Source organism: Haemaphysalis longicornis, unplaced genomic scaffold, assembly GCF_048455015.1.
Source record: "Haemaphysalis longicornis isolate Haplotype H1 unplaced genomic scaffold, Haemaphysalis longicornis Haplotype H1 scaffold_1, whole genome shotgun sequence".
NCBI lineage: Eukaryota > Metazoa > Arthropoda > Arachnida > Ixodida > Ixodidae > Haemaphysalis > Haemaphysalis longicornis.
Genome location: NW_027526203.1, coordinates 479,061,796 through 479,089,439, shown reverse-complemented (window position 1 = coordinate 479,089,439; position 27,644 = coordinate 479,061,796). Strand labels below are relative to the sequence as shown.

The 27,644-nt window shown below is 50.6% G+C and overlaps 2 protein-coding genes across 3 annotated transcripts in view; both read right to left on the bottom strand.

Moving 5' to 3' along the window:
- Positions 1 to 482: 482 nt before the first annotated feature.
- LOC144173757 (uncharacterized) lies at positions 483 to 1,886 on the bottom strand. 2 transcript variants are annotated; one of them, XM_077702035.1, is made up of 3 exons: positions 1,507 to 1,874; positions 1,230 to 1,434; positions 483 to 663 (listed from the first exon to the last, which is right to left on the bottom strand). In XM_077702035.1, exons 1-3 carry the CDS (start codon positions 1,762 to 1,764, stop codon positions 590 to 592), a joined length of 537 nt encoding a protein of 178 aa, XP_077558161.1. In that variant the 5' UTR covers positions 1,765 to 1,874; the 3' UTR covers positions 483 to 589. The 2 variants fall into 2 exon arrangements, with proteins under 2 accessions (XP_077558161.1, XP_077558163.1); XM_077702037.1 differs by lacking the exon at positions 1,230 to 1,434 and having other exon boundaries at positions 1,507 to 1,886.
- Positions 1,887 to 12,641: 10,755 nt separating this feature from the next.
- LOC144156327 (uncharacterized) overlaps positions 12,642 to 27,644 on the bottom strand; it is a 45,773-nt gene continuing 30,770 nt past the window's right edge. The window contains exons 6-7 of the mRNA XM_077688299.1: positions 18,285 to 18,346; positions 12,642 to 16,063 (exon numbers count right to left, since the gene is read on the bottom strand). Of these exons, the coding sequence (XP_077544425.1) occupies positions 15,974 to 16,063; positions 18,285 to 18,346 (152 nt within the window). The 3' untranslated portion in view covers positions 12,642 to 15,973. The remainder of the gene's footprint in view (positions 16,064 to 18,284; positions 18,347 to 27,644) is intronic.

Here is a 27,644-nt window from a genome sequence, read left to right as displayed (position 1 = left end):
CGGGGAAGCAGGGGCTTTTCACGTCGCTGTACGTGCACACACGCACAACAGCATGTGTATGTTTTTAGTCTACTCACAGCAGCCTATAACGACATGAAGGTGAAGGAAACATTTCTACAAAAACGGCAAAGCACTCTAAACTGCGCGGAATTAAGGTAGGCTGTAAGTCGTTAGTAAAAGCGGGCGCAGAGTGAACGCCGCTGAGGACACACAATTATCGCAAGAAAGGCGAGTGCAAGGACGCCAGCGCAGCGCTCGAACTACGGCATTTGCGAATGAATAGGGCTAGTGCGCTGCTACTTCGGCCGTACACGCAGCGCCACCTGGCAGCCTCCGCGGCATTTTTTGCTTGTCCGGGTCTTAGCGAAGTCAGCCGCCGCCGGTAACGAAGTGTTGCGGGATGGCGCCTGTGCGGGCGCAAACACGCAAATCAGTGTACTGTTGCGTCTACGGATGCCATAACAGCTACGCCAACACTGCTGACAAGCTCCCGAAAACCAGTTTTTATTCCTTTCCGTGGAAGCCGTACGAAGAGGAGCGCAGGCTGCGCTGGAATGGGCGCGGTGAAGCGAGTGCAGCTGCAAGTGCTTCAAACTCTGTCCTCCTCATTTGATGCGGTGGGCCATCGTGCTTGTGATGCGGTGCTTCCGCTCTTGGTGCCATCTGCGACAAAATGTGCCATTTTGTATAAAATGCACAACACGCTGTGAAGCACATAAAGGCTGCAGATATAACAAACCTGTCTACAGCAGCCTGGCCCAGGGTTAAAAGCGCGATCTCCGCTATCTGCTCCACGCTTTTTTTCACAAACGTTTTGTAATACGTTTCCTCTCTCTGCTCCAGCATAGCGAGCAGGTTGCACCTGTTTATTGTCAGGGGTACCACGCTCGCCACCTGCATGGTTGCGTACGTTTCTCGCGCTTCCCCGAGCAGCGATCTGACAACCTCGATGCCGAGATTGAGACTTTCGTCTACAGCTTCTGTGGAAGCACCGGTTGGATCTGCATTTTCGTCGTGGCTGTCCTCGCACGCGATCATGTCCGAGAACGCACACCTCACACCCGAGAATTGGGCATGTACCGTTTTCGGGCACAGGGGTTTCAGTACTGGGGCAGGCAAGGGGCGACCTGTATAAATAATTATCAAGTTGTATGATGCAATACAAAAAAGCACGCATGCTTCAATGTTGAATAATCTGAACAATTCAAGAAAGCGCTCCTCGTGCTTACTTGCAAAGAGTTCCTTTATCTGTTTCTTCGTGTCCAGGGTCGGTCGCGCAGAGGGTTTCCCCCAAGCACGCGGCAACTCCGTGCACGATTTTTCCTCGTGGCTGTTTATGAAAACGGCCACCGCCGCCGCGTGTTTACACCAACCGCGGCAGCCAGCCTTGCACGAACAGCGGCCTCGCACAATGCGCCTTGGGTTCGGCGACAACTACATAAACAACACAAATCACCATGTACGTGAAATAAGCACATAAGGGTATCTCAAATACAATTCACTCACCTCCAGCCGCACGTCGTAGTCGCAAGTGCTCTTCATCTGCGGAATGCACCTGGCCACGATTTCAGACGGCGCCGTCTCGCTGAGGATTTCTTCTTTTACGCCGTACACGTGGTTGCTCGCGTAAAGCTTGATGCCGCGCCTGAAGCAACTTCCCTTGAAATACTTCTCAGGGCTCTGTATTTTACTAAAACAGCAATACAGCACGCACGATCCGCTTGGCGCCGTCATGCTGGCCTCGCGCGGACGCGGCCGAGCCATAGAGAAAGCCTTGCGGAGCTGCGTTGCACGGAACGGCGGACAAGCAAAAAATGCGGCGCGGCGCCGGAGGGGGCGCCACCGGTTCCAATTCAGTGGCGCCTCCAAACGAGCGCACGAGGCCTATACTGCCGCGAACCGTGCGCAAGACCTCTGAGCAGTGATTGCACGACCACAGTCACGCGAATGCAAGAACGGAACTACCGTAACAGAGCAGTTTGAAATGTCCACGCTCGATCCTTTCGCATTCACGAGCTATCCTGAGGTGTTACAGAATGCCGCACACGTAAACAAAAACCGCGCTGTGCGTATGCGCCAGCGGCATCCGCCCCGCAAATATCCCCTTGTAGACAAAAATATAAAACAAAACACTATCACTCAGTGCGTGTTGGTAAAACGGGGCTCTAGAAATCCTATAAATGCTACCAAAGAGCGATTTCGGCGCGAAAACAAGAGCAAACTGCAGCGAGCGCCCTGAAGCGTAGCGAGGGCGTCTGCTCTCAAGTGGCCAACAAATATGGCGGCCCCGCCGCGGAGTTAAAGGGACGGCGGCGCCGCGGGTGAGGGGAGAGAAAAAAGAGGAGGGCAGCGGAGAAGGAGGGAGCAGTTGGCGCTACCTTAGTTCTTTCAGGGACCTTACCAAAACTTCAGCGCAGGAGGCCTATCGAACGGCGCTAGGCCTAGGCGTGGTCGCCGAGGTTAGGCCCTGCGCCGCGCCGGTCGGGGTTGGCTCAACCTTCGAAGATGACAAGTTTAGACGCAGAAATGGAGCCGCCCATTCCATCATACTAGCAATTTCGGCAAGATGAGCGTGCAAGTGGAGGGCGAAGACATTTCGCCGGAGACAATGAACGAGCAGGATGGAAAGTTGCCGGTGACCAACTCGCCCGTAGCGAGCAACGACTCACGAGAGACCGCGTCGATAACGGACAAGAACGCTACCGCGGCTAGGAAAGCGGCAAATATTGCAAGTAGAACAAGGTCATCAGCAATCAAAGCGGCGAGAATGCCAGCGTTACCCAGGGATAATATCAAAATCTTCATGAGGCCGAGAGGCGGAATCAACGTGGCCATGTTGGGCCTGGTCGAAGTGACCGCGGCCGTTCACGCGGCGGCGGGAACCGCCAAGGAAGCCGAATACGAAGACACCCTGTGCCTAAATGCGCAGCAGAATATCATCGTGATCTGCACGGCACAAGAAGAAAGAGCCAGCCGCTACAGCAAAGTCAAAGAGATCGCAGTGAGAGGGCAGAAGTACGAGGTGTGGGCCTACAGAACCGCCCCACACGACACGGCCAAGGGAATCATCAGAGGAATCCCGACAACCGAAACTCCCGAGGACATCGATGAAAGGGTGGTCAACCAACGCAACCTGCTAGCGCTAGTAACCAAGAGACGACGACGGTCATCGTCGTATTCAAGGGAACGAAGGTGCCAAACTACGTGCTGCTGCGATGCTCTTTGTACTTCAAGAAGGTGGACGTGTGCTACCAATGCGGTCGAGTAGGCCACCGAAAAGATGTGTGCCCAAACCCGAGCGAAAAATGATGTCCGGGCTGCGACAAGCTCGCCCCGCGGGTAAGAACACCCGTGCAAGCCGAAATGCAAGCTTGCTATGCGGCGGGGAACACGTGACGGGCGAAAGGGCCTGCAAGGTGCGCTTCAAAACGTCCTACGTGGTCAGGCAAAGACAATGGGTGCCTAAAACATTATTGGCCGACCAATTGGTCGACCAATTGGGCGACCCATTGGAACGCCAATAGGTCGGCCAATGGTTTTTTTCGGCTGGGAGCTATGCGGCGGGGAACACGTGACGGGCGAAAGGGCCTGCAAGGCTCGCTTCAAAACGTCCTACGTGGTCAGGCAAAGACAATGGGAGCGGGGCCTCGCGTCCGCAGAAGAGGAGCGGCTGCCGCTGGAGCTAGATTTCCCGGAAGAAAGGCGAGGTCCCCATACAGAGGGCCCTCGGAATCAAGAGGAAGATCGCCCTCCAGCACGGAGCAAGAATAAAATAGGAGGGGAAACTGAGCTTCCTGGGGCAGCCTGATAACGTCACAAGCACTTGGCGAACGTCAAGTTTCCGGCATCTGGCGGCAAGCGAAGGAAGTGTGCGGTCATCGCCACGGCCGGCGCACGTTCTGTTCGCGCTCGCCCAGTCCAACCCGGCCGCAGCATCGCGTCGGCGTTTCGCCGGGCCGCCAAAACATTCCGTGGCCGAAGCGAGAGTCTGTGCGCTCTTCTGCGCTTCCGTTGACTGAAGAGCCCGCCTTCGCAATTAATTTTCTGTCATATTCAAACCGGCCGCGGTGCGAGCGAATAAAAGGGACATTTTCTTTTAATGCGTACGCAATCTTGCGCGAGCACCAAGCCCAAAATACAAACCTGGAAACGCAAAAAAAAAGTAAAACCTGTAAACGCACGGCCTTATCTTGCGTGCGATGCGCTCGAAGCGAGTTGAGTGCAGCGGACAATTTATGACTCGCGAACGCGCACGCGCGCGCGCTACGTCCGAGATAAATGCGCGTTCCGTCCCCGCGTCGAGCAGCGCAGCTCGAGCGCACAGCGATTCACGCCTTGTGGCGAATGCTGCAAACAACAGTATTGCTTTTAATACATTCAACCAGGTGCCGCTGTCAAATTGTTCGCCGCCGCAGCTGCGGAGCTCCGTAGGTCGCCGTAGTTATGATTGTGACATTATCTAGTCGCTCGATCGCGCCGGCCGCAATGGGCGTTTCCTCTCCTATATATTCTTGCTCCGTGCCCTCCAGCAGCGGCATTCTACGGAGGCAGAGTCGGAGTCCCAGTGTCACGCGAAAGGGAAGGTCTCTGTCAAGGGAGCGCGTGAGCTGGGCGGACAAGGCCAAGGGTACAAGGAGGACCGGCGAAAAAGAGCCCAAGAAGCAGCAACAAAAGCAGAGCAGAGAGAACGAAGCCATGGATACCCTTCGAGAAGAGAACAGGGAACTGCGTAGAATGCTAGAAGAGATGAAAAAGACCGTACAAAGTATGACGGAAACCAAGAACCTGGTTGCTACCCCGAGCCCCCCGGTCGCGGCGACTGCGGAACCCCCGCCGAAAGCGCAGCCGATGGATATAACGAGCGACGTCCCGGATCCCAGAGAGCCAGCCATAAAGAAGAGAACGATGGAAAAGCGCGGTACCCAGGAGATTAGTAGCATCGACGCCGGCATGGAAGAAAGACTGAGCGGCATCGAGGAGCGCATGGACAACAGGTTGAACAAGCTGGAAGCGAAAATGGAGCGGATGTTCGAGACGATAAAGGCGGCCATCACAGAGAAGAGCAGGCTGGACCATGGGCGGTTCGTAAAAATAGAGGCGGCCGTCCAACAGCTACAGAGCCACATGCAAGCAGTTATCCAATATCAGGACCCGCGCAGCGCACCACAGGGAGGCATCGCTAGAACGGAACAAGCATGGACCCAGAACCAACAGTGATCATCTGGCAGTGGAACTGCCACGGCCTGGAAAGGAAGTGGGCGGTACTACTGCAGCACGTCGAGAACAGCAAGAAGTAACCGGACGTGATATTACTGCAGGAAACACTGGCGACGCATCGGCCACTCCACGGCTACAGAGCGGTCTGGTCCGACGAGGAAGACAGCAGGGGACTGTGCATCATGACCAAAAAGGAGCACACTATGCTGGAAATTCAACTAAAAAATGTCGCAGTCGACCACGTACTGGCCAAGGTGGTATTGGCAAGAAGAGGAAGGAGAGCGTCTACGTCCTCAACGTGTATAGCAACCCGAGCAAGTGCAAACAACGCTTCAGGGTACTCCTGCACAGGGCGAGCTCGACGGCAAACGGCTCCAAGCTGCTGGTCTGTGGCGACTTCAACGCCGCTGACCAGTACTGGGGGTACACCAAGAGCAAAGCCAAGGGCAGGAACCTGGCGCAAGACGCGATCGACAGCGGATACGTCCTCGTCACGGACCCCGCCAACCCGACGAGAACGGGAAACTCGGTATCCAGGGGTACTACTCCCGACCTCACTTTCGTCAAGAACGTTGCAGCGGAAGACGTTGGGTGGAGAAACACCGGGACGGACTTGGGCAGTGACCACATGATCGTGGAAACTACGATTCGAATGAAGGGGGTCCAAGCGGCGCAGACGCGAAAACACACGTGGATCGATTGGGAAGCGTTCAGGAAGCAGAGAAATGAAAGTGCAGAGGGAGATCAACAGATAGAAGACATCGGGGCCTGGATGGAAAGAATCACCGGGAACGACAAGGCAGCCACGAGAGAGATCGAAACGGACGACCAGGTAGACGGCATGGACAGCAGACTGGCCCCTCTTATCGGAGCTAAGAAGTCCATACAGGAGAGGTGGATGAAGCAAAGGCTGAATAGGAGGCTGCGAAAGAAGGTCGCTGAACTTAAGCGCAAGATAGAGGAGCACTGCCGCACGCTCGGCAGCCAAAAATGGGATGAGATATGCAATGCGGCAGACAGACAACGGACAACCGTTGCATTCGTAAAAATGGCACCTCGGGCTCCCATTGAATGCCGTAAAATTAATCGCTACTTTTCTCTGTAATATTTATCGTTACTTAGGGCCTTCCCAATGTTTTTGTCACTACTGAATGGGTGTTTAACCACTGAAAAAGAATCAGCTTGTCCTCCTGTTTTGTTGTTGACCTTGTCCTTCCGCTCCACTGGGCATCTGCAAGGTGGCCCTTTTCTGATGGAGGCGAAAAGCGAAAATGCTCAAGTGTGTTCGGGATTTCGGTGCATGTTACAGATTCCCAGGTAATCAAAATTAATCTGGAGCTTTCAACTACGGCACGCCTTATCGGCTGTGTAGCATCGGCGCATTTGAACCTCATAATCAATCCATGCAAGCCGACCTTGAAGAATTGCTCCGGCCTTGGAGCAGTTCATTTCTGTAGGCATGAATTCTTTGGCTAATCGGCTAACAGCATCTCTTGGGCTATTAGTAAGCCGGCAAATGTCCCTTTGAAAAACAGCTTTTTAAAAGTAGCGAATAATTTTACGGCAAATTTTACGGCATTCAATTTGGGAAGAAATGAATACGAATAGTAGTTTTATTCCTACTCAGAACGGGTGGAGCCAAGCGTAGATCGCTACAAAAGCTATCATGTCATTTTAGCCCATACCCAACTTTAGAAGCGTCAGACAAGTTTACGTAGCCGTTATTGCTTTAAAGAACCCAACATATACGTCTAGGCTTCGTTTCACCGCACATATCCGCTCACAACAGCACCGAAACATTCAAAGCACCAAAGAAAACACGGCAAAAACAACGGGAGGCTGCGTAGTTCAATGCAACGGCTCATTCCACTAACGAGGAGACCGCCGAGTGGTGGCGCCACCCGTCCAGCTGCCCGGTCCCCACTACTCTCGATAAACGGAACTTCAAGGGACCGAAAAAATTAGGTCCGTTTAACAGGAGTTCCATTTACTGAGAGAGATGCACAAAGGTGCAAATTTATGTGCGTACACACTCTTAATGGCATTTCAAGCAACTCTAAGCACTAGAAGGTGAATGTAGCTGATAGTTTCTCAGAAAGCAAGAAAACTACAAGAGGCTTAGGCACAGCATTCACAAAGTTGATTTGGCAACAATGAGTCGCTGTGCACTACAAAATGCATTAATTATTTTTGTTCGAGTCCTTGCAACTGCATCTTCACGGAGGCTATAAGCCTCAACTTCACGAGTGCTTACGAGCCACCGAATTTAGAAGACGGCAATGCGGTAATGAAGCACGAATAGCACCACGACGGCACAAACGAGGCGGCAGGAGCTGAGTCCGGTAACCTCGGCGCCTTGAATCGAGACCGAACGACTGGAACAAGAACTGCGATGTTGCACTCGTCGCGTTAACAGGGCTGACCACAAAAGAGACGAGGCGAACGAGGCTAAAAAAAACATGGAGGAAGAAAAAAAAAAACGAAATAACCGGAACCGTAAAAAGCTAATTATCATGCCAATGGGATTCACAAGAAGTTCCATTTCTGGTTCCCGATTACCGAGAGTTTTTTTACGTTATCTGAATACAAAACCAACCAACTTACAGGCTACTGTTCCGTTTAAGCGGCAATTCCGTTTAACCGATTTCCATTTAGAGATTCTACTGTATATTCCATTTAGATTTTTAAATGAAATAGTGCGGAATGGTGGCAAGGAATAATTGAGAGGACAATATACGAGCACTAGTGTGTCATCCTCCTCTGTCACTTATCGAGTATTTGTTCTGCATTTTAAACAAAGAACAGCCAGCTAGCAAAAGCACAACAACCTCGAACCTCTCAAGCTGCAAGGTTCTAATTCAGTTTGCCCACGGAACATTTCAAGGGTCATCACAAGTGTGCATGAGGGAGATTGCGATGCAACACCTCAGGTTGACTAGCAGCGGCAGCTTCTAGAAATTTCGCAGCTTTAATGCTGCTTTCACCTCAGTCCCCGGAGCTTGTGGAAAGCAATTTAATGCTTGCTTGCTCTACATCAGTTACAACAATGCGCTACTGTTGAGAAATAAATTAGACCGCATAACATCGCAATCAAGCATTTTGCAATTAGGGACCTTTTGTTGCATGGTGGATCATCCATCATTTATGGGTGTGCATTCTGGAATGAACCGATCTACATTTCTGTTTTGAAGGTGCAATGTTTTTCATCGCTCAGCTTTATTTTAGTTTAAAAGTGGCACAATGCATCTGTGAAATGACTATTGCGATTGTTACTGTTCTCACCAGTACGCGCACATATTTTACGGAGGCTCATAGCTCTGCAGAGAATTTTTCTCATTGTTCGGAGGCTCATAGCTCTGCAGAGAATTTTTCTCATTGTTCTTGAAATAAGCACGAAGTAAAAGGCAGAGGGAATCCAGAGGAAGGATCCAGAAGAGATCCTTCAAGTTTGGTGACTGATCGGAGCTGCAGCAGTAATAGGGGCCACGCAGAGGAAAAAGATGTTGAGGTTTATAATAAAACTGCAGGCAGTACCAAGGATATGATGAGGCTGGCGCATTCGGAATTAAGACATCGTCAAGACACATATCAAAACAAATACAGTAATCCCTCGCTAACTCCAAGTCATAAAACCTGCTGAAAATTTCGAGATAAGCGGACTTTCGAGTGAAGCGAAATGCCAAAAATTTGTGGTGAGGTCACTGAAATAAAAGCTAGTGCTTGTAACAAAAGCTCCACTGCACAAGGGAGCTTTCATGGTAAAAACAAAATAATTCGTAGAAAAAACAAATTTTATAATTGCGGAAGAAAGAACTGCGTGATGCTTGCCTGTTTCGCGTTTGCATCTGCTCCCAGAAAAGCGTTCTCAAGCTGCTCAAGGCATCGCATCAATTGCTGGTTGCCACCCCTGCATTCTAACTTGTTGCGAAGCAGGCACAGCATGTTTTTTGTTTCTGCGGTTGTAGGCACTTCTGGAGGGTCCTCGTCGTCCGCATGATCCGCTGCACCGTCCACAACTATCTAATAATGTAGGTGTCGGAGAGCATTCCAGTAATGGGGACATCGACTTCATACAGCGGGTACTCTGCGTAAATTTGTCGCTCACGACCACATTCAGCGCGTAGTGAGAACTAAGCGTTTGAACGGTGACTTTATCAGCTGCTTGTTGCAGAATTTGCCTTGTGCCCTCTGTCAACATTTCGGGATATCTGTGGTCCCCTGGAAAAACATTTCGAAATGAAGGGGGCAAATACATAGCACCTATGGGAGCTATAGATGCATGGCGAGAAAAAGTTTCGACTTAACCGATATTTCGATCGAGATATTCAAGTTTGTATTACGAGGGATTACTGTAATTATAACATGAAAAAAACAAAAAAAGCTCAATCCCAGACGCTTACATCATCTGCTGCAAGATGCTGGCAGTCAGCTTCTTTTTCTGGCCACCGGGAATTCCAAAGGAGGCAATGAGCAAGGCTACAACAAGCCTGCTTGCTTCAACAATAAAGTCCCTAGGTGTCCCCAACCTTTGACGTCACGGACAGTGGCGACGTCGAGTTTTAGGAGCCAATGAAAAAGCAAAATACCTTCCTCCTTTTAGCCACATGCGATGCTGACCCCTCTCCTTCCAGCCACCATACCAGAGCGGTGGCAGCCCAGCAGCTCCCGCCCAGAGACAGAAGACTGCAGCATCCTCCGGCGACCTTTCGGTAGGCTATACCGTCGCCTTTTGGTGTCCACTGAATGCTGGTTTTATGATGCGTGCCAGCTACCTCCTTTCAAAGACTCACTCCTCCCTCCAAGCCGCCACCCAGCACCGATCTGCCCCCTTCGTCAACTTCTCCGGCCGCAAAGGATTGAAATTCTGGTACATGAACTGCCAAAGCCTGAAGAACAAAGTCGTTGAGTGTCGCCTCATCGTTGCATCTTTGACGCCCGACACCATCATCCTTCTTTCTGAAACACAGCTAAACGAGGGAGTACACGGCTCAAAACTTCTGGACATCACCTCTCACACAGTCTGTCACAAGGACCGTGGCAGTCATGGCGGCAGTGTGCTCCCTGCCATGCCTACAAAATTTTGCTGCATGCACCCAAAGATCCCACATCGAATCTGCCAACCTCAAGGCAGTCTGTTGAACTATTCATTCCACACGGGTCTACACTTCTTGGGTGTGTTCATTGCCCACCCTAGCACCGGCAGTCCTCTTACAGCCCGATTGCCGCTGGGGTGTGCTACCTGAAAAAGTCCTTCACAGCCATCCTGCTCTTGAGAGATGTCAACTTGCACACAGACACGTGCAACGACCACTGGACCCTCTCCACACAACAACTTTGACCACATGCTAGTGCTGGTCTCCACCAGGTATGCCGACCTGCCACCCGTTTGGTGAATGGGCTGGCCGTGTCCTTCCTCGAGCTGGTTTTCACCGCAGACTCTGGCAGTGACCACCTAGCAAGCGAGGCCCACCACGTAACAACCCCACCTAGCAAGGCAACATCTGCCCACGACCTACCAGACTGGCCACACTCGCCTGGCGACCTCGCCCCATGGTTCCTCACTGCGGAGGAGCCTTGTGCCGCCCATTATGAGCTCGGGTGCAACTTGGCTCACGCCACACACAAGGACACGGTCCCCGCCTGGACACCGGTCTGTGCGAGTTGACATCTCTGAAGAGCAGGACGTCTGTGAAGGACTTTTTCAGGTAGCCCACCCCAGGTAGGACTGCCGGTGCTAGGGGGCAAGGACGCATAAAAATAGCCACCCGCAAATGGGCCCTTTTTAAGCAAGCTGCATGCCTCCAATGTCCCGACACCTTGGCAAAGGTGAAAGTAGTTCAGCCCCGTCTCAAGGAAGCAATTCCCTGTGCTCACAACAGCTACACTCTAGATGCTGCTTGGAAGGCTAAGCACCACCCCAAGCTATTTTGGCCCTACGTGAACAAACTTCAATCTACCCGGCAACGGCAATCAGTTTGCATCTCAGTCATCTGCAGGTTTTCGTTAATTCCACCTCACCTGTCTTCGAAACGGAAGGCCTTCTCGACAACGTTGAAGCCCGTTCCCCTGTTCCAACCTCCTCCCTCCACAATGCACTTCTTTCATCTTCTGACCTTGACGATGCGGTTCACTCATCGAGGCATCACACAGCACCAGACCCAACCGTTGTCACCAAGGATCTCTACCCCTATGCAACCTTCTCCCTGCTCAGGCTCTTCCAGTCTTTCCTCGATCACTGGAAAGAAGCAGCCATCACACCAGTGCACAAGTCCCCCAACCAGTTCTCAAGCTACAGGCCCATCCCAGTTGCATCTATTCTGTGCCGATCATGCCATATACAGGCACATCTCGCGCTAATCAGAAGAAAACAATCCGCTCTCCCCATCTCAGTACGGATTTAGGTCAAACCTCAGCTGAACGGCAGCATTCAGCTCGATTTTTCCAACACTTTTGACGCCCTGGATCACACTGTCCCACAGATATCTTTTCGCTCTGGTATTCTGGGCGTCCAACTGTGGCTGAGTCGCTGAATTCCTTACAGGCCGCTCCTGCTGTGTTCTCTTCCGTGGAAGTGCATCTCGTGATTTCCCGGTGCCCTCAGGGGTTCCCCAGAGCTCTGTACTGGGACCCACACTCTTCCTTACCTACGTTGATGACGTGCCGGTTCTCGCTGACAGCTTGCCAGTACCGTGTGCTGATGACATCATGATTATAATGCCAATCTCATCCCCAGCATCCTCCGCCAGCCTGCAACAGCTTTTTGCGGTGCATAACTGGGCCTGCACCAACATCCTCCGCATCAGCACCAAAACAGCACTGCCAAGCGCATCAGCCGCAACCACATGCTCGTCCCGAGTGCAACACTCATGCACACATCACTAGCACAGTGTGCAAGGCCCATCGCATTTGTGTCGCTCGTCCCTGTGGTCCCAAGTTTGTAAGTGCTGCCACGACTGCTCTCGTGCCGCCACGACTCGAGTATTGTGGCTCCGTGTGGTCCCCACCCACTTGCTTGACAAACTCTAGGGCGTTCAGCGCTGTGCAACGTGCACCCTTGGTTGCCAGAAGCCCCCACCAGCCTACGAGGATCGCCTCAAAGCCCTGCAGCAGCCCTCCCTGCCACACCGGCGTGATGTAGCTCGGTGCACCTCACCTATGGTGTGTACGGTGGCCCCCTTGGCAGCACTTTTCCCCCGAGACCGGACGCTGCTCGTGGAGTTATTGCCTCGTGCAGTGCGCATTCAGTGCACTTGGCTACACTGCCAGGACGGCCACCAGCTTTACTCGTGGCCTAGTGTCTCTGGGCAACAAAACAGGGGGCCCATTAGAACCGGCTTGCGGGAAGATGGGGCTGATCGAGAATATGACCCCAGCTTCCTCTGGGCACTTCATGAGCAGAAGAATGAAAGAAAAGTGGAGAGAAATTTCAGCTTTAATTATTTATTTCTCAACAAAAAAGGCATCATCGGCGATTGAACAACACACAAGAGAGCTATGAAAGGTGTGATCTTCCAGCTAAAGCATAAAGTTATTCACTTTGCAGTGTTCTGTTAATGTGATTTCCAGTACATGTGCACATGAAAACCAGTTTCCTTTATGCTGTGACAACCTTGGATACAGTCCTCAGTTCTAGCCTGCAACTCTTCTATATCTAGCAGACGTGGCACCGTCACCTTCCAATCAGGTGCAACGATAATCAGTCGACTGGAATTTTTCATTTCTTCACTATCATTTTAGTGGACTGCAGTGTATCTCTTCTGATGCGGCAGTGTTAATGACTGGTGTTTTTTGTGGTTCCACGGGTGTTTGGATCCCACATGACCTTGACTGGCATTCCTCTGCACTGTGCGGATGGCACGCCTCAATTGTGCAACGCGATGCATTGGGCTTGATGCAGCGATTCCCCGTGCATTCCTGCGCCACTGACAAAGGCACGGGGCCAGCAGCAGAAGGCTTACCCGAACGCATGGCAGCCTGTCCTGCCACACCGCATGCTGCTCCTCACGCCAGTGCCCGTGAGGCGGGCAGTGGTGCCAAGTCATGTCCCACAAAAGCCACACTATGCCATTGAGCCTTTACTTTTTAGCAGCAAAATTGGCCCCACATACACGTGGGAAAATACAACAAACGCAATGCAAGGCGATGTAGAGCGGCCACCCTGCAGCAGCCAAACGTGAGCACTGCAAGCCGCACCAAAAGTGTGGGGGGAAAAAACAAAAGGCTGCCCGATAAGAGGCAATGTGAGTGCTGTGACCACGGAGCAAGATAAACAGGAGCGCCGACTTCGCTCTCTCCGGCGGGCTCTTAATGTCCATCACTCGTGGAGCACAATGTAGATGGCGCAGCAAATGGCGCAGCGCCGGCGTTCCCCGTGCGCCGGGGAACGCATTCCGTCGGAACGCATTCCGTCGGCTTTTGTCGTCTGCTTCGGCGACGGTAGTTTTGGGCGCGAGTGCTTTGGGCCTGCTTTGGCGCCGCATCGCGTTCATTGCGCTCCTCCTTCGCACGGCTTAACTTGTTCAACAGCCCCTTCTGGGTAACCTGGACCCGAAGGAATTGAGTGGTCGTACGGCAAAGACACATTAAGGATTAGTTTGCATGGCGGGAAAACAAAATGTAGAGACCACATATAGACATATGGCTGCTATACAAACCCGACCTTTCACACAGTGCTTGCCGTAAATGTGACTCCGTTTTGTAAATTTGTGAATACCAATTCGTGTTTTAACAGGTTTTACAAAAGGCGAAAGGAGCAACTGGTTCTGATCAATAGCGATTATAAAATTTGCCGCAGCTTTCTCGCAGTTCTCCAACTTACGTCAAAAATAGAGTGTGCCTAGAACACGGACTGGCACTCACACGCTCATCAGAAAACAACAGAAATGCGATAACATCACCCACGACTGCCCGCGACGTAGCAATCTGCTCAAGATCGAGGCCCTGACAGTGCGGTCTTTTCACAAGCCTTCATTTCGCGATATTTGAATTCGTCTGGACCCTATATCTCTGTGGTGATGACTCGCCGAAAGAAAAAGTTTAACGAGCCGGTTGTTTTGCTGGTCAGCCGCTTAAAGAAAAAAAAAACGCCGGGGAAACCTGGTAGGCCCAAAATTGCAGCCATACAAATCGCAGCATTTTATTTGGAGTCTGCGGCGTTATCGACGAGATAACACGACTGTAGAGCGACAGTGAACATCGGGCGGTAAGTTGCGGCACGAGTTACAATGAAGATTGCGTTTGATATTCTTGGGTGCCTTATCAAGCTGACAGTGTTTTTGTATACTTAATACAACAGGGCAGCCGTCCAATTCAGTCAATAGCACAGAAATGTGCATCATTGCCGTTTGCCGATGGAGACTCCGGGCGACCCTTATAAGCGTTGTTCGTGCGCAGAAGCAGCATAAATAATTAAGCACGCGGCCGGACAGCAGGATAACAACAGAGGGTAACTTTTGCGCTGCATCAATTTGTCGCAAGCAAAATCACGCTAGACTGTATGTTGGGGCGTTGCATATTACTCTTGCTCATTCTTTGGTGCTTCTGAAGTCGTCGTCGTTCAATTGTGTCTTACATCTGCTGGGTTAGTAGAATATTTTTAGCGGGTCTTCATAATGTCAAAATAAACACTCCATGACAGGGAATAAGCGATCGCCACGTATGCGGTGGCGCGTGCAAATATCTGCGCCGTCTATTGCGGCTGAGCACGGGTGTTTAAATTCCGCACGTGAACGCATTCCTCCTGCATAGTAGGAGAGACATAAGACAGACGTCGCTGCGAAAGAAAAGACGCCTCTGGGGAGAGCGAAGAAGGGAAGAGCCATGTACAGAGGCACAGCGACGAGAGGGCGAACGAAGGAGGGAGAGAGCAAAGGGAAAGCTGGGCGGCTGGTGGCGCGTGGACATTATCGGCCCCAGCAAATGATTTTTTCTGGGCCACAGTCGGCGCTCCTCTTTATATCTTGCTTCGTGGCTATGACACCATCAACAAGATCAAACGTAGCGGACGTACCAACTCAGCACTGAAAATGGGTTGCAGACTTGGAAGCTTGCTACTACTATACATGCAAAAGAGTCGTGTTAGGCTCAGATGTTCCTGACCACATCATTAGGTGGTGACTGGATGTTTATTTCCCGTGTTCAAAACATGTTCCACAGTTAAGACTTTCCATCACAGGCGGAATCATTCTACTAAGTATACGTTAGCAGGGGCTTGGTTCACTTCCTACGGCAGCGTCAAATGGCACACTCAGTCAAGCAAGCCACATTACGAACAACATGGAAAGATGAGAACAGAGCCCAACACTGGGTGGTGCGTCCCTTCGGGAGCCCACCCGCTGACGAGAAGGGGCCCCCGGCCGGACCACGTCTGGCCCATTGCAGACGAGGCAGGGCTCAGGTGCCACACCCCTGCCGTGTGCTAGCTGAAGACCATGTGCGTGGTGAACCACACTACCCTAGATTTTCAGAGAACCTGCTTGCAGAGAGTGCATACGCAGACTTCCATGCTACTCTTACGCTTGCTTTTCAGGATACTTTTGACTTGCAGCACTTTTCAGACCTGCTATCCGAGGCAGGGTTTTTCTCCTGGTTGTACCCAGTGTTCAGCTGGTCTTGCACGCAGTGCTTCAGTAGTGCTCCACCCCGCTGGGTATTGCTTGGGAACGCTCACGCAATCGGGTCCCACGTAAAGCCGCCGGGCACGGTACGAAAGAAGCTTGGGCATGCGAAAACAGGGTGGTGCTGTGGCGGGAAGGGCTCACTCCTCGGGCTTGTGCTCCAGGTACGACGGCGGTGGCAGGATTTGTGCAGCCTCCTTGACGGCCTCCTCATAGCTGGGTGGCAGGTCCTGTGGCAGAGCGAGGCACACTCCGTTGGCCACTGGCCACCACACGAGGCTGGGCGGTTTCCCTTTCAGCTATGCCGCCAGCAGCACCAAGCGCTACTGCTGGCCATGTCTGTATAAACATTGCCTAACGCGTGAGCGAAAAAATGGCCACTCTCCGGTTGCTCTCTCCCGTTCTTTCCCGCTACGTAGCCTTCCTATGTGCTTTCATGTCCGTCGGCCAGCTCCGCTTCTCCAAAACTATGCCAAATAGTTGATTGATTTTGATTGATTGATTGTCGGTTTTAACGCGCCGACGCAACGCAGGTGATGAGGCACGCCGTAGTGGAAGGCTCCGGATTAATTTTGACCACCTGGGGATCTTTAACGTGCGCCGAAATCTCGTACACACGGGCGTTTTTGCTTTTCGCCTCCATCAGAAAAGCGGCCGCTATGCCAAATAGTTGACAGTTTGTGTTTAGCATTCCCCAGGCCTACGCCTTCATGCTTTTCATCATCCATGACTGTCTGTCGTGGTCTGTCGCTGATAAAACCACCTGCGCCACGGCCAACGCAAAACCACTGGTACTGCTGCAGGCTGATGCCCGCTTTGCGCGCTTACCTACTTGGATCATGGGCCCCGACATTTTCTAAGTGATGCATTCCTCCCTCTGACCCTCCGCATTTCAGCTTTGTTTTGTGCACGCTGTTCGCACTCCTCATAAGCATTATAATATTTAAACACAAAATAAGAAAGTGAAACGACATGATGTTTGCTTGCAAGCTCTCTTTCTTCGTCATGTTTTTTGCCGGCGCATAACACGCCCCGAAAAATATTTTTAGCTACGCCGCTACTTCTGTTCCTTATTAAAAGGGGTATTATTACTACTACCCGTACTGCAGAAGCAAACCGCTTTAGTGCAAAGCAAACGGCATTAAGCTGCAAGAACACGAAGCCGTTCAAGAAAGCAGAGAACTCCGTCAGTCATCTTTCGAAAAATGCAGCAGGTAGGAAGTGAGGAACACGTTGAACGAGATCCCCACTGGCCCCACAACCAATGCCCCTTCACTACTAAAATGGGAACGGACACGCGTCATAGAAGTGGGCGCAGCGTTCGCGACTCGCAAGCACTGACGTCACGCGGGACGTCCGCCGGCGCGCGCCACATAGCGGAGGAGTGGCTGAACTAAGTGTCCCTACCGTTCCCATTGGAAAGCGGGCGACCGTTAGGCAACACTCATACCGGCAGCGTTGGTCCAGCAATGCAGAACACTTTTCCCACATCTCTGCTCCACAGGTCCAAAGATGAATCTGCCCACACTTTTCTCCTGAACTGGATAAAAATATAGTTTGTTACGAGCCTTTAACACCTTAGCCACACCATTTAATAGCACATCTAATGGAATTTCCCATGTCTTTTAATTGGTTTTGTAAAAAAATACTGAGCTGGCTTAACTCCAACTGCACTTCTCAATCATTTGTTTACGCAACACGCTACTCATCTACAGAACACTTACCAACCAAACAAAAATGCTACTGCTGCTCCCAAAGAGAGTGAATTGTACACTTTAAAGCACACCTTTAAAAACACCCTAAAGCTCTTAATAAGCGAACAGTGCTTGCTCATAAGGCAACCAAGCATCGTGCAACCTCGCGCTCCTCGCTGATTGCGAAGGAAGAGGGGCAAACTTCATTCGGACCAACAGTTACCACTTTCGGTCCTTTAGCATCCCATAAGGCTTCCAGTGCTTCGAGCCAGGAGCACAGCTCGGGCATGCATGCACCTCGCCACTACACAAGGACGTCAAAACGCCCGTGTTCACTTCACTGCCCTGCCGCTAACGGTTGTCAAGGTCCAGGCAACAGCTGTTGTGAATGCGGCCTGACCAATGGCACCAACCGGGAGGGGTGCGCCTATGGCATCCAGTACCGGAAGGGGCCCAGCGATATTTGACGTCTGGCCCATACCAGCACCTGTGCCCATGCTGTGCCCATGCCCTCCCTTCATGCTGCTTTCTCCCGAGCTGTTCTGTTGTGCCAGCGCAATGACAAACAGGACCGGATTGAAACGTACTCGCCCTTCGACCAGCTGATTAAAGTCCCAAACTGCACAAAAATAGCAACTCGCAAAATTGGTGGCAGCACCCGTTTGCTTTTTGGATCACCAGTAGGGCAGTGCAGCCATGATTAAGCCAGCTGATGCGAGGCATGACCACATACTGACTAAAACGGTCAATCTCTTACCTCAATAACCCCCGAGCTGGTTTGGTAGAAGCCACTAGAATACGGGACAGCCGGCGATGTTCCTGAAAGACAAGGCAGAACCCTCCACAACTTGGAAAAAGATGACGATATCGCGGGTTAGCAATGGTGACCAAGCATCCGTCCATCAGTGCTGCCCTATTGGAACAGCTCCCCTGCGACTGTGCCTCACACACACGTGCTGCTTTCGCTAGCTTGGCAAAACTACAGTGTGCCTCTCCCATTATCCCCCCTTAGGACAGATACAGCCCAGTCTCTGCTGCAGACAGCCTCTCCAAACTCAACCAGCAACACTGAGGCAAGGCAGCAGCCAAGCCGTCCTTTGCCACGCCGTCCTTTAAATTAGGCTTAGAGCTTGCTTTAGTGAACACTCAGGTATCAATACTCTGAATTATATTCCCTTCTCCAAGCTGGACAGTACACAAGAACGCAATTTCAAACTACACTGCATTTCAAGCCACAAAGTTATAAAGAAAACGGAAGGGCGTCAACACCAAGGAGGTTGTATAAAAACTTCTGGAGTGGAGATGGCACTAAAAAACTGACGCCGACAGCCGCCATCATGCCTTGGGTGAAGAACTCGCTCCGTCGCAGCAGCCGCACCGCATCCATAGCATACTGCCGGCTCCCCGCTTGTTGTCTGGCGATGTTGTGTGCTTGCACAGGTGCATTTACAACATACTTCGTCATGGATGTTGTCTGGACACTACAAAGGTGTATAAATTTCAGCAGTGGTGTGCTTGTGCGTCGCGTTCAGCTGCCCTAGTTGCGGGAAGACGACGCCGGTGATCACCTTGGGCCCTGTTCGTTTTGTGTCTCGTGGCTTTAAAGCGGCCACTATTTGTGCAGGCTTGTACTGGTGGTGCACTTCAAAGGAAATTCGTCGTAGCACCGGTCGGCCACCTACTTGTTTACGCGGATATGCAAATGTTTGCACTTGTAGTTGCACGCCCTAGTAGTTGCTTGAGCGTGCGAAATCACAAGTTTGTACAATGTGTGTGCCACAATTGTCCTTCTGCCATAATCTAAATGCAGTGTTTTCTCAGACAGTAACAGGCATAAATTAAGGCAGTGTTGTCTAATATTTCCTTTGCGCTCAGCCGGCCCTACGTGAGTGCTCGCACGGCTTTCCTTAGAGTTTAACGGTAAAGGCAAGGTTTTCCGAGCCATTTCGCTTAGCTTTGTACAAGTCTCTGATGCAATGCGCTCTCGCGATCTTTGTCTCCGTGGTTTTCTCATAAACAGCACGCTACCCACATACAAACGTGCGTGGTTAACGAGGTTGATACGGTAACGCTCCTGACAAAGTGAAAAAGAAGAAACAGCACAACTGAGTCATGGACATGAGGTGAACATGTGAAATGCAGGAAGTATCGCACTTTTGCATATGCGCATCTGCCCTTGTCGCAGGTTGCCTGAAATAAAGCGCTTTATTTTGCGTGAGAACGTGCCGTTCGGCAAGATCTATACAGAAGCCAACAGAAGAGGACCGACTGTGTTCAATTCATTTTGAAGTTAAATTACTTAAACTTGTCCCACGCTTTCTGTGAAGTGCATCAAGGATATTGACTGTGTTCCCTGAATAAACAAACTGCTTTAAAAAGCTTACTCCTTAAACCTCTTGTAAAGTACAAGGAAAAGCTAGAAATGGCAGAGATAAACTTGTAAAGTGTGGGCCGCATAGCAACTTGGCATGCTACTTAAATTGGACTTGTGCATGTGCATACAGTGGGGGTATTGTGCAGTGTAAGCTTCTTACAGCGGATCTGGCAACAAAGGACGACTTCCAGTTACATCAGACCATTTCTGTTGGTTTGTTTGGCCTCCAAGCATTTTAAATGGAGTCCACTCCGCTCATAACGGACCCGGCTAGAGCAGACTATGGGCTACAACAGACTAAATTTTAGGCGAAAATGGTTTCGACTGCATGTTTATAGTGGACATCCACGGGGCCGGCACCCGATTTGCTTTTTGTTTGTCTAGTTTGGCAAAAACACTGTTACATCTGGCAACATTGTTGGCAGCCGGGTTGTTGGCCCAGCCAAGCCAGTGCCAGTGCCGTTTTTCTTTTTTTTTTAGACCAGCGGCATGAGCACAGGTTACCTGATTTCACTGTCGGATAAATTACGCATAATTAATGCTGTTGAACATGGGGAAAAACAGGCTGACATACCCAGGAGTACAGGCCTGTCTAAGCAAACGGTCTCCTCGACCGTCAAGAACAAGGCCGCTGCCGATAAACGCGACTCCGGTGAGACTGAACAACAGCGCTATCAAATATGCAAAGTGGTCCACCCAAAGTCAAGTCTGCCCTCGTCACAGTTTTTTTTTTTTTTTTTATGTAATAAAGAACTCGGGTTCAGTGATGTTCGGTCTTTATTATCCCCCCGCATGCATCGTTGCCATTCGGTTCGGTGAAAAAGGTAAGAAATGCCTCAAGTAGGGGGGTGGGTTCCCCTACATTGTGTGCTATCTGCCAGTGGCCGTGCGCAGTCCAGCCGGTCTAACTTTCAATTTCACAGCTGTCCATCAGATTATTTCGTATCAGCTGTTTCAATAACCAGACTATAATCATAAAAAATGTGGCAGCTGCCTTGGAAGAACGTCAGGCAGAGATTCGATTTGTTTGACGAACGGTTTCTGGGAATTCTGCTTCGTCACGAAAGGATGTAAAAAAAAACACCCGCATTTCCCCGAAGGGGAGCATGGGGAAGTGCGAATGCACGGGTGATGCTATGAGGGGGAGTTATGTTGAACTGTGTTGGCATTCGCCCGTTAGTTGCATTTAACACCCCCGCGTGATCAAGTGGGGATTCACACACCCCGTTAGTCGTTCTCTGGAAATCTTGGTGAATTAAAGTGTATGTTCGAGGAGATCACACACACACGCAAGTAAAGTGAAACGACAGTATTCTTTATTCAGCACTTGTTGGTGTTGTCGTTGTAGTTGACGGTCATTATGACCGCCTTGTGGTCACTGAAATGTACGGTCAAGAGTTGTTGCAAGACCGCGCGTATCAGACAGTTCCTCGCAAAGGCCAGGTCGATGTAGCTGCCGTTGATGGTGGTGGGAGCCTCTAGCGGTAGGCACGTCATGGAGTGGTTGGCGAGCATGTATTCCATCAACCACTCGCCGCCCTTTCGCACGTCCACGTTAAAGTCCCCAACAACCACGACCGGGTCCGAGGGCTTTACGCGCCTGGCCACACTCTCCATCGCCGCGTCCACGTATTCGACGACGTCGTCGCGCGAGATGTTTGGTGCGAGGTAGAGGGTGACGACCACGATTCCGTCGCCCGAGTACGCGTCGGTGTAGACGGCACTGTACGGCGACTCGTCCCTGACCGGCGAGGTGGACACGGCAGGCGACACGAGGTTCGCGTAGACGTGACCGACGAGGTAGACGCCGCAGTACTCGCCCCGACTTCCGCTCCTGGCGAAGCAGCAGTCGTCGATGGGGAAGTGGGAATGCACGGATGATGCGAAAGAATTCTTCTTGGCCAATCGCCCTAAGTGGGTATGTGCTAAAGAAATTAGGAACTCTTCTTGGCCAATCGCCCTAAGTGGGTATGTGGTGCGGACGGACGGACGGCGGTGGACGCGTGATTCAGGGTCGCTTAAGAAGTGCATTCACACTTAAAAGGCTAGCTAATTCTGATGGCCACGACTGATTTTTGTAGCTGGTTCGTAATTGCTCGGAGTTATATTCTTGCATTATTTGCTCAGCTCATCATGCGCATGTGCTTGACCGCATGCACTAGCCCTTTTCCCAAGCTGGTGCTAAGCTTTGGAAACGGTCTTTAGGCGATTCTTTGCCCTCGCGCGAAGCCTGTGAAGAGGTGCTGCAGGCGTGCAGAGTGCAGAAAGAACAAAGTGTCTATAGTATGTACAGTCTTTGTCAAAATTTTGTGGGCCACGGTGACCGTGGCCGGAGCAGGGGCGCTGCGCTTGCCACTGTCGGCTGGTTACGCGGCTAAAGAGAGTAAGGGGAACTTTCGCGCTTCCTTTTGTAGTATGGCTGGCATGATAAGTGCAGCGGGGCCAGTTTCTCAGAGCAGGCACACTTCGCTTCAGCGCAGGCATTTTGCGCAGCACTTGTTGCGCCGGACACAGTACAAAACCAGCCGACATCATAGGGTGCCTTGACTCACGCGCGTCCGCCGTATACGTATAGGGTGGAGACACGTATACGCTGGCGCCGCCATTTTGAGTCGCTCGCTCGCTGCCGCAGCAAGTCATTGTATCAAAACCGCGCTAAAATTATCGCCACAACGCAGTTTACTAGCGAAGTTTGAATCATCTTATACGAGAAGAAGAAGAACACGTTGACCCAATTGCGGCGGCACGGGACCGTTCAAAGGGTGTCTCCACCCTGTAGTATGGCGGCACTGGCACCCCACGACAGCCGCAAGCGCAGTACCTCTGCTCGGCCATGCGCCTGCTCCGGCCACGGCCCACAAAATTTTGACAAAAAATATGCATCACTGGTCAAAGCACCCACTGTTGCATTCCCTTCCCCCCGGTCGGATACTGCATACTTCGACTACAGTGGACGTTTTTTTCCCAATTAAGAGGCTTCGTTGTAATGGGTGTAGACTGTACAAACCGGAAAACTTGCATGTTAAAATCATACAAACACTGCAATACCCTCATTACTTGCAGCCCTGCCTGAAAACAAGTAGACTCGCTATAGTACTGCTTCGACAGAGCTTGCTTGGGTGTGTAGCTGCGTAACTCCCATTCATTAATTCTGGCACTGCTACTAGAAGGAGCAAGCGTCAACTAATCACGCTGGAACAGAGGTATCCCGCACTTCTCACCGCGAAATGAGGGCATCATTGGCCGTGTGCAAATGGCACCTCCTGCAATGGCGCACGACATGGTGTAATTTTAATGCTTAAGGAGCAGCCTATAACTTCGAGACACTGAACAAACGTTTATTGAATGAAAGCAGGAGTGGTGTCTTTAGCCCAGAACTAGGCTACTCCTGTGGCCACGGCTCTCTACACCACCACCCGAAGAGATGCAAACGCTAACGCGCTGCTCTAATCATGTCAATAGTTTATGCATAATATGACCCTGGCAATATGGCTGCCGACCGGCTTCACCTCCCTGCTGCCTATGGGAGACTCCAGAAGTGCTATACAACCTCCTTGGTCAACACTAACGACTTTCCCCATGTGCTGTCACATTGACACACCTCTGAGGTTGTCGGGCAACAATGCTGTGTTGGTTTCACTTGCCAATATCATTGTGCTCCCGGAGTGTTAAGTGGCCTAGTGGTTGGCTCAGGAAATGCACTCTCAAAACCACTCTTGTTCACTGATGTGGTGAAAATATGATTTCTTATGCAAAACTGCAGGTAATAATCAATGAAGTGCGTATGTAAAGCGGTGGCAAAATGGGGAGCAGCCGTTGGTCACTCAGCTGCTCCCTAAAACACCATGATCACGCCCCTTCACCAGTTACCTGAGCTGCTGCTGCTGCAGTCGGGGCCCCTCGAGCGAATCAGTAGGCAGCACGTGCAGCAGCGATAATAGCATCTAAGCAGCCTTGGCAGGTAGGAGGGCTTCAGCCAAAAACATGAGCTAGTCAGCTGGGAACACCATTTGTGATGCGAGCACATCAGACACATTTCCAAAGCTACCATGCTTGCCCTGAACAGTACTGCACCATTTTCAAGCAGTTCGTGAGAACAGTTTCACTTGGGTTTCTGCAGTAAAACGCTACGCAGTTACCTCTGACTGCCCGCCCCCCCCCCCCCCCCCCCCCCTCCCCCTCCTCTCCTCCTCCTCCTCCCCCTCCCCCCCCCCCCTTCCCCCCCAAAAAACTTTCGTTTCTGACCTGAGGTTGCGATACTGGCTTTCAATGCAAGTCTGAAGGCAACGGTAAGTGGCCAGATATCACTTTGGTCAATTGGCCTAGAACATAGCAACAGCTGTTTGCCAGCAAGCTTCATTTTCGACTGCTTCTCGACGGCAGGGGGTCCCTGTGTGGGTTGGTTCTCATAAAGACTGAAACAGTTCCAGTTTCACTTGTACAACGAAAAAGTGCCAGTGCCATGCAGTTATTGAAATACATTGGTCCCATGACCATGCCACACAAAGAGGCCACCAGTCTCGGTTCAAGCACTCCTGTACTCACAGATTGGGTTGCCTGAAACCATGCAATTTGCTCTTTTCTGGCTGGGCAAGCAAAAAAATTGGCCCAGATGGCGAGAACAAACCCAAGCAGTTTTCTTGTCCACGAACATTTTGCCCTCATACTAAATGCAACCAAAGACAGGGTACTATTGACATCAGTTAAAAAATGTTGGTTGCAAAATAACAAAAAATTGCCAGTCTTCTCTAACACCATCTTAAAATAATGTACGACCTGAAATTTATAACTCCTTTGCCACATGGCACAAGCACCATAGGGTCTAACATTTTTTGTATCTGAAATCCTGCTGCGTGGACATTTCTTCCTTTTTTGGGAGGGGGGCAATGCCCCTACAACACTTACTATAAAACACATACAGCGTAGACTATTTATAGCGTAACTGTTCATAGTGCAGGGCCGGATATAACGCGAGTTTTCCCGACCACTGGTAGGCCTCCGACAGAATTCAATGCATACACGTACCGCTCACAATACAGTTGCCCGAAGCACAATACCGTTTATAGTGCGGCTTTTTGGTGGGTGCGCTCATCGACCGGTGCAGCTGGGTCATCGTTTTAGGGCCACAAAGAGAGAAAAAACATGGAGCCCCTTCTCTCCTGCAACTTACCCTTCATCTTGCATGCTTTGTTTGCACTCGCGTGATAGCTACAACTGCCCTTGCCCTCGGCTCACCTCTGACGATGGCAAGCACCCCCTGGGTGCAGTAAGCTTGTGCGATGAGAATCTTGTGCAGATAAGCAACAATCCTTTTGCTTTTCGAACTTCTGGAGGTAGCTAGCCAAGCCGTGACACTGGGTGTTTCCACTGCCTGCACGTTGTGCCGATAAGCAACCGCCTTCAGCCCCACGAATGAGAGGCTTGAAAGGCGGATGGCAAAAAAAAAAATCTGGCTCGCATTATTCTCGCGCCGTCTCACCGGCACAAGCCCGGCTTCTTCCCTCTCCACGGCATTATAGACGGTAAAAAAAAGCAGATCCCTCAAAACATAAACACAAAGCATAATTTAAAGCCGCACTCGTGGATTGTAAGACCATGCAGCAGGGTCTGATGCAGAAAAGAAAATACGAAATAAACACTGTAATTCTCTTTTTAAATAGCGTTCGTTTGAGTTATGATAAACAAAGAATGATTGAAAGTTGCTTGCGATATGGTTAGGTATGCACATGCTTTGTTTATAGTGCAGCATCGCTTACAGTGCGGATTTTCGTGGCTCCTGCGACATGCGCCATAAGCGGTCTGCACTGCATTTCGAACATCCTCACTACTTGCTTTTGGCAGCGTGTGAAACCGAAAGAAACACCCGTTTGGTCACGGCTCAGGCACAGTAGAGCCTCGTCACAAGAGACACTCGAGGGACCCAGGAAACGTGTCCCTTGCAACCAAGGTCTCTTGTAAGCAATCTTGCTAACATGGCGAGCATAGGAAAACGGACCAAACCGGTTTCATTCAAATGTCTCTTGTAACCAGGTGTCTCTTGTAAGGAGGTTTTACTGTAAATTCATTTCGTTCTCGTTTGACTAAATCATCTACCGAACCAATTTTCAGACTGGTTCGAACAGCTGAATTACTAGTGAAGTGCAAAAAAGTTCTGTAGTAAAAGTGACCACAAAAACAAAATATAATTTTTGCTTTTTAAAATATTCATTTTTTCCAATAAAAATAGTGCAATTTTTAAGACAAATCTAGGCAACTAGAATAGATATTAGGGAAAGCAAATTAAGTAGCAACAGTTTACCACCCACTTTCTCGCACAGCACTCACATTGTCCTAGAACTAGACTACAGCCTACGCCCGTTACAATGGACCCTCTGAATCCGGAAAAAAACGTCCGCTGTAGCCGAAGTATGCAGTATCCGACCGCGGGGGATGAGCCCTAAAGTGGGTACGTTGATCGACATTACATATGAATAGTACATACACTTTGGTCTTTCTAAACGCCTGAAACACCTCTGCACAGTGTTTGCGCGAGGGCGAAGAATCGCGTAAACACCGTTTCCAAAGCTTAGCCCCAGCACTTGGAGAAGGCCTAGCGCATGCGGTCAAGAGTGTAAAGACACATGGTAAGCTGAGCAAATAAAGCAAGAATATAACTAGGCGCAATTATTAACCAGCTATAAAACATCAGTTGGGGCCATCGACATTAGCTAGGCTCTTTTAAATCCCCTTACGACGTGGCAGGTTTTCCCGAAACCGTTCGTCAAACAAATGGGATTGCTGCCTGACGTTCCCTCAAGGCAGCTTCCACATTTTTAGCGATTTTAGTCTGGTCATTGAAACAGCTGTAATGAAATAATGTGATGACGATCAGCTGTAAAATCGAAAGTTAGACCAGTTGGACTGCGCATGGTTACCGGCAGATTGCACACAATAGATTGGGAACAACCCCCCTACTTGAGGCATTTCTTACCTTTTTCACCGAACTGAATGGGAACGATGCATGCGTGGTAATAATAAAAGCCGAACTTTACTGAACCCGAGTTTTTTATTACATAAAAAAACTGACGAGGGCAGACTCTCCTCCGAGTCAACATTTTTAGATAAGGTCAGTTGGCAAAGAGCGTGGCCTTCCAAGCACCGCAGCGCGGGCCGGTGCTGCCGCCGACCAGGCGGTGGCGCTGAGGTAGCGTTGAGATCGGTCTCGGCGCGTCGTCTGCTACTCCTTGCTTGGAAAGGCGCCGGTGAATGACCACCGCACACCGTTAATGTTCTTCTTTGACATGCGAAATCCAACTTCGCTCTACTCTTACGCTTTAGTGACAAGAGCTTTACGTTTTTATCGACATTATAACGAGAAACAAGCTGTACTTAAGAAAAAAAAGGCAAGGCAAACACTGCACAGTCCGCTTGTCTTCAGCTGCTTCCCATTCCATTTATTTATTTTTCCATTTATTTTTCCCCAGTACGGGATCCCTTATAGCTCAATAATGTTTGAAGCATACCCGAACCCGTCTTACACTTTTGAAACTGCGGGAAAGCCTACAATAGTCAGCCATCTACTTGGAATCAAGAAAAGACGCCTCGACATTTCTATTTATGCTGTGGAAGCAAATGCAGTAGGTACGTTTTCACAAGAACATATTTACAACCCCAACAAAACTGATCAAGTGAGCCGATTGGAAACCAAGTGCGGACGTGCGCACTCACGTTCCCGCGCTCAGCAAATTCTTGGTATTTTAACTG

Bases quoted from the DNA above. Each gene is read 5' to 3' on its own strand.
- LOC144173757 (XM_077702035.1), bottom strand. From the start codon at position 1,764: ATGGCTCGGCCGCGTCCGCGCGAGGCCAGCATGACGGCGCCAAGCGGA. The intron at 1,435-1,506 runs GTGAGTGAATTG...TTGTTTATGTAG, and splicing joins ACTACGACGTGCGGCTGGAG to TTGTCGCCGAACCCAAGGCG. The intron at 664-1,229 runs GTAAGCACGAGG...ATTTTGTCGCAG, and splicing joins GATAAAGGAACTCTTTGCAA to ATGGCACCAAGAGCGGAAGC.